Source organism: Palaemon carinicauda, chromosome 41 (genome assembly GCF_036898095.1).
Source record: "Palaemon carinicauda isolate YSFRI2023 chromosome 41, ASM3689809v2, whole genome shotgun sequence".
Classification (NCBI taxonomy): Eukaryota; Metazoa; Arthropoda; class Malacostraca; order Decapoda; family Palaemonidae; genus Palaemon; species Palaemon carinicauda.
The window spans coordinates 41,470,548-41,480,081 of NC_090765.1; the positions used below are offsets into that span (position 1 = coordinate 41,470,548).

The window sequence follows — 9,534 nt, forward strand, 5'->3', positions numbered from 1 at the left end:
AGGGCTCCCAAAAGGTAAAAAAGGCCAGTGAGGAGAGAAAATTAACTATAAAAGAAATAATGAAAAATCAAAATGAATATTTTAAGAACAGTAACAGCATTAAAATAATGCATTCGCATGGCAGCAGATTGATCCCCGCCCAGGACCGTGAGTTTAAGCTGTTTACTGGGGAGGACACTGCTGTGGTTGGGCAACACAATGGGGGGTTGGGCTTGCCCGGCTGACGTTCTGGTGAGCATCTATTTTGATGGAACTGGAACTGAAACCAGAAAACTTTGACTTTTAACTTTAAAGGAAGAGAAATAGGATAGAATAGTGTGCCCAAGTATGCCCTCAAACAAGAGAACTCGACCCCAAGACCGTAGAAGACCATGGTACAGAGGCTATGACACTACCCAAGACTAGAGGACAGTGATTTCATTTTATAGTGTCCTTCTAGAAGAACTGCTTACCTTAGCTAGAGTCTCTTCTACCCTTACCAAGAGGAAAGTAGCCACTGAACAATTAGAGCGCAGTAGTTAACTCCTTGAGCGAAGACAAATTGTTTGGTAAATCATTTTTCATTTACATTTCTTACTTCACGTGGGTGTTTGATGCTATGAAACTTCATTTTAATGTCAAGTCAGTTGCCGTTTAGCTTGTAACATAAGTATTTGTGTACATCACTAAAACAACCACAACAACCACATTAATAATAATGATTGTAATAACTAATAAGGCTCATTGGGCAAAGACCTTTATTTTCCAAGATGTTGCTGGTCACGAGCTTGTTACTGCTGCTGGTAAAAACCTGTCTTGCATGATATGTTGAAAGAATAAATACGAAAACACAGCTTATTTATACTTTCATAAATAGATATCAAGGTGCCAGAGAGGCTGGAGTATATTAATGATGTAGACTTTCATTAATATGTGGACGATTTAGGTTAAAACGAAGCATTTTATTCGATTAGTTATATTGAGAAACCGAGGTTAAAAGAGAATTCGCAATATGATTAATATGGATTTTTTTTTCTATTTAGTTGAGGTTTACTTATTAAAAGTAATTATTTCCAATGAAAACAGTTGAATATATTTCAACATACATCTTTTCATCAACTCTTCTAGGAGAAGGACACTCCAAAATCAAACCATTGTTCTCTAGTCTTGGGTAGTGCCATAGCCTCTGTACCATGGTCTTCCACTGTCTTGGGTTAGAGTTCTCTTGCTTGAGGGTACACTCGGGCACGCTGTTCTATCTAGTTTCTCTTCCTCTTGTTATGTTAAAGTTTTTATAGTCTATATAGAATATATTTATTTAAATGTCATTACTATTCTTAAAATATTTTATATTTCCTTGTTTCCTTTCCTCACTGGGTTATTTTTTCCTGTTGGGGCCCCTTGGCTTACAGCATCCTGCTTTTCTAACTAAGGTTGTAGCTTAGCATTTAATAATAATAATAATACGTTACATTTGCCTTCTAGATTCCATAAGCAATCAAGATCCGAGCCAGCAATCAGTCTAAGCTAAAGATGCAGCCTTTTAAGGTATTAACTTCTCTACTTGCATTAAAGCTTTGTTAGAGACGAAGTGGTTTCTTTTTAATGACACGTTTAAAGTCATAATATAATAATCTGTATTAACTCTTTTAGCTTAGTTAATGTTTTATTATTGTACGGGATGTACCATAGGAATAAGAGAATGAATGGATGTGGGTGATTCAAATTGTGGGTAGAATAAGTATAAAAAGATAGAGGGTATGTCCCATATATATACCTTAAAATTATCCTTTAGATTTTTATCTAAAGTATGTAGTGAAAATCTAGAAATCTCTAGGCATTATGTTATTGAAACAATTCTTTTATTGTTTTCTTTTTAACCTTCAGATATTTTTGTTTAGCATAAAGAAATAGGTTCAAGCTTACCTTTTGGTTTGGATATCTTTCCAAGGTTGTTACTATTCCATTTTCATTTTTACTCTTAAGAGGTATATCCAAATGGCCCTTGAGCAATTTTTTTTTTTTTTTTTTTTTTTTTTTTTTTACTCATCGTTGCACATACCGACCTTTCCTTAGTGATCTTTCCTCTTCCGTGTATTAATCTATCCCTGGTAGATATGTTGATCCTCAAGTAAAAAGAATAACTACTAAATTCACTATATGAATAACAAAGCATGTTATAAAATCATCAAATCTTATAAGGTGGGCAACAAATAACATACAAAAGAGGATTTTGAATTATGTTTTATTACAAAATGCAGATACATTTCCATCTACAATGTTTTATATAAAACTAAGGCTATACTTGGCTTTCTTTTTTTTCATAGTAATTAATTTTCTTCAAACTGTAAATTATTTATTTCAACAAAATTATAAGAATCGTATACTTTGCTTTTTCGAGATAAAACTTCAAAACGGCAAAACCACAACATAGTACACATAAGATAAGGTACATCTGATTACAAAATTCTGATTTGAATAAAAAAAATTAACAATTGAAAATTGAAAACTAGTTTGGTAAAAAAGAAAATCTGAATTACATTAAATTTCAAAATATTTAACATTTTTTTTTTCGTAAAATAACTTGAAATTGAAAATGAAATTTAGAAAGTAATGAGATCTGTATGAAGTTATAGAATAAAAGTAACAAGATAAAGACTGTAGCCAATCGAGATCGAGAAAAGATATAAACAAGAATTTGTCAGCCAATCAAGAGAAGCAGAAGCAATTCTGCAGCCTATAGTTGTAGTACATCATCTTCCCCTTTCTCTTTTAAGGTGTCACGGAATAAATCTGTGTGTATTTCTCAACGTTAATTACAAACATTAAAAAGTAGTACGAGATAGAAATAAGTTATTGATTAACATGCCGATGGCAATTACTAAACAAAAATAATATATGTAATATATATTTATATATTTATTTAACAAGAACGTTCAAAATATACGAAGATGAATGAGACCAATTTCAATTGTATGATGTGTAAAGAATAGTGTAAATTTAGTTTATATATATATATATATATATATATATATATATATATATATATATATATATATATGTATGTATGTATGTATGTATGTTTAGTGTGTGTGTGTGTGTATGTGTATGTGTATAATGTTCACTCATAAAATATATATCGCCCTAAAGGCTTGGCCCACTAAGATTATACAATTCCTTCTTTTCTCTTAAATATATTTTCATGAGAATGTTATTCAATCAATTAATGATAAACGGAGTTCCTATTTGTTTGATCCCGGAGTGCAAAAGAAAACATGGCACGTAAAAATTTTACATCAAATCCATGTCTAGATTGCATTAGGTCACTGGAAATCTTGGAGAGAGTGATTAGGGATTGGAAGTTGACAGTCAAATAACTTTAGTCGATTTTTTTTTCATCACGACTGAACTTGTTTTCTTTAATATTTATTAAAAAAAGTTATTATAATACGTGTTTTAATCACGTCACTAGTTTGATTTAACAACTTTAGTCGATATTTTTTTTTTCATCACGACTGAACTTGTTTTCTTTAATATTTATTTAAAAAAGTTGTTATAATACGTGTTTTAATCACGTCACTAGTTTGATTTAACTTTAAAATACACGATGCTGTATATATTTAATGATTTACTACTATACGTGTGAAATGAAAACATCACAAAATTACATGGAATCAATTACTAGCAGGGTAATGAAAAATATTACATCATGACACGAAAAAAATAATACATTTATGTCGTTATATAAAACATGAGAATATAGCTACCAGCCGCGTAGTACGTTGGGCTGATCATAATACTCTTTTTGAATCCTAAAGGAGCTTTTTTCACACTTCATTTCGTCAGTGTTCTGCCTCCTATTATCTGACAGCTCATTACTCTGGTGCTGTCGCCGATGCATAATGATAATCAAAACAAAAAATAGTGCATTACTTAAAACTGACATCAGCGTCTTTGAAATCGTATCCTCAAAAACTTTTTCGAAAACAAATCGTTACTCGGACGTTCAGAGATTTGAATGAATTGGTGCTTTTAAAATATAGAATGTGTGTTTATATTTGAATCATTGTTGCATTGGTTTTTTTCAATGAAATGCTCGAGTGATATTATTTGGCAGCGAATGAATCCTTGCGAACCGAGCAAACTTTCCTTGGCCCTCCTAGTCTAGACGGTTTAATCAGTGCTCCTTGATATCTTGAAAGTCAAGAAAAGTGTGGTTAAAATTGCTTAGAATTTGAAGAAGAATTATAAAGAAAGAGTGAGAGAATGTCCCCATTTGCTCTGCGAAACCTCGTGATATATATGGATTGATATAAAAGTAATATTAGCTAATTATCAAATAATAATTTTTTAGTGCACCAACCATTAACTTGAACAAATTGAATTTTTTTTTAGAAGCGTTAGCTACTGACTGTCACCGTACGCTAAAGAAATATCCCTCTATAAAAAAAATAGCTTCGATCGAAAGTAAGAATGAAAGTTATATTTTTATTTCATCATAATCTCCAACAGATTGGTAGTCGCAATAATCCCTAAAAAAAAAAAAAGCTTCAACCGTCAAGAAAATGACCACCACCCAAGATTTCAGCTGGAAGGTTTGGGATAATGAACAGTACAAGTAAATGAAAATGGCAGGTTTATGAATAGCTGGGGGGTAACGTGAGGATGAGAAATGATAATTCCTCTGAAGGATATCAAGAGCAATTTTATGCTTATGTACCTGCAGATGTTTAACATCTGTAATGAACATTAAACATTTGTAACCATGAAGACACTAAGCATTATAACAGACAGGTAAGGTTACCTGACAGGCCAATTGTCTCTAACAATATGCATCAAACTGATTAGAGATAATAACCTGAAGGAACCAAACCTTTTTGCATTGTCGAGTTGTTAGCAGTTCCTCTACAGCAGCACACTTGACAGGCACTTCAAACACTTGGCACTCGTTGGTGCAAATCACTTCATATATCAGAGTCACAATATAAGATTAAGCACCACAGTTGCACCGTAAATAGAGTCTATTTCTCAACTTTCTTTTATCTATTCAGTTTTCACAAGCAAACGTTGTCCTTTACTTCGATATCTTTGTACTATACGCAATGAAATGTCTTTTGCAAGAGCTTTTTTTTTTGGCCACCTATAGGATTGCGTAGCCATGGGTTCTTACATTTCAAATAACGGCATCAAAAATACTATCAGTTTCATCAACTTAGTTAATAAAAGGTCCATGTAGTTAACTGTTTAAAAAACTGACTTCACAGTAGACTGAAGATAGGAAGAAGCTTCTAACAGAAGCAAAGTTCATCTTATAACTTAAGCAGCATCAGAATAAAAAAAAATGTAAATCTAAAACGTCAAACTCCTTCACCACATCTCTTCACTTTCCAAGATTCCTAATCCAACCCAGACGTGGCGTGATGTGACAGTAAACACAAATACCATCCGATGTTTTGAGAACTTCCCCGTCGTTGATGTGAACCTTGAGATTGGAATTATGATGTGGTGACCTTTAGACGTGACACGAGGAGGAGTTGCAGATAAGCGCTCTGAAGAGGTCGAGTGCGAGCTAGGTGGAGGAGGGCATCCTCGAGAGTGAACCACTGACGTACTCGGCCTTCAAGATAGGAAAACAAAAAGAAAATGTTAGTGAAGATCTCACAAAAGTTATCGAGTAGAATAAAGTACTTCCTTTTATACAGAGTCCATAAACAATTAAGCAAATATATTTAATGATCCATAACTTATTTTACTTTTCAAATAAACCAACAACTGTATATATCATCTAAACCTCTCTCTCTCTCTCTCTCTCTCTCTCTCTCTCTCTCTCTCTCTCTCTCTCTCTCTCTCTCTCTCTCTCATTGTTACTCATGAAACTTCACAAATATATTCTCCAGCACAAGCCTTTGTCTCAATGATCCTTGGGATTGCTTTGTATAGAAAGTCTCTCTCTCTCTCTCTCTCTCTCTCTCTCTCTCTCTCTCTCTCTCTCTCTCTCACCTAGGTAAGCCTCGGGGTAGTCAGCCATAACTTGTTTCACAGACACGACGAACACAGCTGTCCGATGTTTCTTAAGTCCATTTTGATGGTTCGTCTGAAAAAGGGAATAAATGAAAACGTTAGATATGCAAATTATAATTATTATTATTAAAATCCAATTTAAAACTTTAATTTACTATCTTTGTATACCATGACTCAATGGATAACAATTCTTTCAGACTTATTTAGTTTCTCAGAATTTGTTCTGAGGTGATAATCTTTTAACAAATAAACTTCAGAGTAAGTCAATGCTCTACTGTCGAGTTTGAATATTAGTAACTTCTATAAAATATCACTAACTACTGCTGGGATAAATTACATAAGGTTCAATCTATAAATGATTTTCTATAACTTTAGTCTGAAATCAAACACGGCTAGAGGTAGGGTCATTCACAAGATGCTGAAGCCAACAATTCATAATACGAGCAACCACACCCTCCATTAAGTCGCACTGTTAGTCCAGTGACACATCTAGAACACTAGCAGAACATTAAAAAGCACCTAGCCCTTAGTCCTCCCTAGTGACATCCAGCTAAAACACCGCCTCGAGAAACTCCCCTGTGGAGTCCCGATGCGGGCCACGCCCTAAGCCTCTCCACCATCAACAACAATCTTCTATCTTGTCTTCATCTTATTCCCCACAATCTTCCTCAATTCTTGCCTTTTCCCCTATCCCTTTCCCTATCATTTATACATTACTTCCCCGGCAAGACGTCGTAAAGGCTCTTTGAGGGGTATAATAACCTTGGAGATTATGAACCTCATCAAAACAGCCAGACTAACAACAAGGTCTCTCTGATGATTTCAAAACCCCAGAAACAATAACAGGAAACGAAATTATCTTGAATTGAAATAATTCATTGCTCATCCTGAACATCTCATTACAAGAGAATGGATCTAGCATTTACGTTGTTACGTAACAGATGATAGCTAGACAGTAATCACGATGGTTTAAGTACCAACCGTATTACGACGTAATATATTAGATATAAAAAAAAAAGCACTGAATGTTTTCCAGGAAATCTTAAGAGATCCTGGCCAAGACAAGTGACCTTGCTACCAGGGGTCCTTCAACTAAACACGCGGGTAGGGCGGTAAACCGCAGAAAAATGAGCAAAAAGAAAAAAAATGACTTGTGTACCTAATTCACTGCTATACAGAGGTAAGAATCACCGCTAATATCAACACCTACGTCCGTAAAATGGTCTACTACATTGATGGATTTTCATTCATAAGAAGAAAAAACTCATAACATTGAAGTTTCATAATAGTTTTTTCTAGGTTGCCTCATGTCTAAAGGACAAGTCTGTTGCTCTGTTGGTGTTTATTACTTGTACACCTAAGGATTGTGATGGTAATTGTTAACCGTAAAGGCTTATTACAAATGTGTTTATTTTTCTAGTTGTTTCACCATAATTTATTATAAAAGCATATTATGCAACTATAACGATAAACATAAAATTTACTATGGAAATAGAAATAACTAGAATTAAGCAAGGGCTAGAAAGAGAGAGAGAGAGAGAGAGAGAGAGAGAGAGAGAGAGAGAGAGAGAGAGAGAGAGAGAGAGAGAGAGAGAACAATAAAAAGACACTAAGGTCACAGACTGCGATTTCATCGTGATATTTTCTTAATCCTTCGCATAAAAAGAACTTAGAAACTTCAAGGTTGTGAGTGTTTGTTTAATGAACGCTTCTTCAAGCTCACAAAATGTTAGGATTAAAATTTAGTTTGGTCCTCTTTCTCCTAATATAACGATAGCTATTATTGTCCTCTTTCTCCTAATATAACAATATTTATTATTTTTCTAACTATTACTGTAATGTCTTATTTTCAAGGAAATAATGACCCCGGCTTTTAGGAACTTTATATTCTAGACAAAATTCATGTGGGAATACAATCATTGAGTTTATATGACCATGTTCTTTATTTATTTATTTATTATTTATTTATTTATTTATTTATTATATCTATGTATAAACCCTTTTGAGTACATTAACATATCCATTCACGCACAGCAAAATTTGCAGTCGGTTAGACACTCGTACTTATATTCGTCTATTCATGTTCCCTGTAAACCTTCCATCCTACCGAAAGTAATAAACAAACTGTCGTTGATAACCGTCCCAGGTATAACAAGGAATGTTTTCAGATTAAAAAGTTTAGAACAAAAAAACTCTGGAATCAAGGTTATGCCCAGATACTACTCTTAAGTCCAGAAAAAAAGTCTATGCCCCTACCTCGAAGAGGCCCAAATATTTGGTGATGTGGCCTTGGACGCCAGCCTCCTCCCATGCCTCTCGTATGGCAGCTGTGGCCATCTCTTCGCCAGCCTCCATTCCTCCGCCAGGTACAAGCCAGGAACAAGGGTCTTTCTTACTTGACACGAGTAGCACCTGGAAGTAAATGAAAACTGGAATTAATCAAATGAAAACTGAAATTAATCAGATGAAATGAAGTAAAGTTTACATAGCTAAATTAAAAAAAAAACAAGATGATGATAATCGAAATTAGCTTTAGTAGAAATTAAATTAATTAAGATGATAAAGCGTAAAAGAATGATGGGTCACTGAGATTATCATTGGAGGAAGATCCAGTGTTATGGTAAATAATGAGTTGCAAATATCTTGATGTACTGATAAGGATGTTGAATTAGTCCTTTTTTAATATTGCAGAGCTGTGAAATAACATAAGTAGAAAGATGATAAATGGGGAAAAGTTATTGAATTAAATGATTAAAATTAACGATAAATCTGTAGGGGTTGAATAATAATTTATTAAAAAAAAAAGCTTCAGATCTCGCATATGATCAAGTACAAAATACACGACTGTTCAATATATTGCGCAAGGGAAATTGCAAAGATGATTCATTCTGTTGTAACAACGATCACATTACGGCCAAAGATATTTATAGAATCCATCGGGATGATCAGTCGAATACCAAGAAACAAGTTTTCATGTGTTACCTATGAAAGCAGACACTCAAATGACACGAAGAGATGATGCAAAGTTGACCGCAGTTAATCTGAAGGTAACGTGACATGAGTTCATGTAAACCTTTCCTCTTGATTGACTGTTTCCGAGTCTGGTCAACTTCTGTGAACTTATTCATCTCTAAACTCGTGACTGCGACTTTAAGAGCGCAGCACGAAGCGCCCTCCGTGTGCATAGGGCAATGTGGGCGATGGTTTATTTTGGGTAGGTTTGCCCTAACAATGGGATCATAAATCTGATCCTGTCGGACACTATAGCCTTTTACATATCCAGCCACGGTTTTTTGTCGCCATCCGACCTTTTGTCCTTGAGATGGTAATACCTTTGGCACGAATATGAAAATTGAAGTAGACATAATAAACTGTTACTCAAGTATTGGAAGAGAAAACTTATCTAAACTAGATCGCTCAGAACAATTTTCACATTCTAAAACCGTACAGTTACGATGACGAGAACAAAAATGAAAGTTGCACGAGGCTATTTTGTTCGTAAATTTCTCAGACATGGAAGGCATTCCTGCTCAT

At 34.2% G+C, this 9,534-nt stretch overlaps 1 protein-coding gene and 1 long non-coding RNA gene across 2 annotated transcripts in view; one reads left to right on the plus strand and one right to left on the minus strand.

The window, feature by feature from the left end:
• LOC137632495 (uncharacterized) overlaps positions 1-9,534 on the plus strand; it is a 132,838-nt gene that overhangs the window by 88,278 nt on the left and 35,026 nt on the right. The gene's annotated exons all lie outside the window — the stretch shown is intronic.
• The window catches only part of LOC137632542 (uncharacterized), a 40,339-nt gene continuing 33,554 nt past the window's right edge, over positions 2,750-9,534 (minus strand). Inside the window, exons 2-4 of the mRNA XM_068364516.1 lie at positions 8,257-8,412; positions 5,980-6,073; positions 2,750-5,596 (exon numbers count right to left, since the gene is read on the minus strand). Coding sequence (XP_068220617.1) covers positions 5,475-5,596; positions 5,980-6,073; positions 8,257-8,412 — 372 coding nt within the window. The 3' untranslated portion in view covers positions 2,750-5,474. The remainder of the gene's footprint in view (positions 5,597-5,979; positions 6,074-8,256; positions 8,413-9,534) is intronic.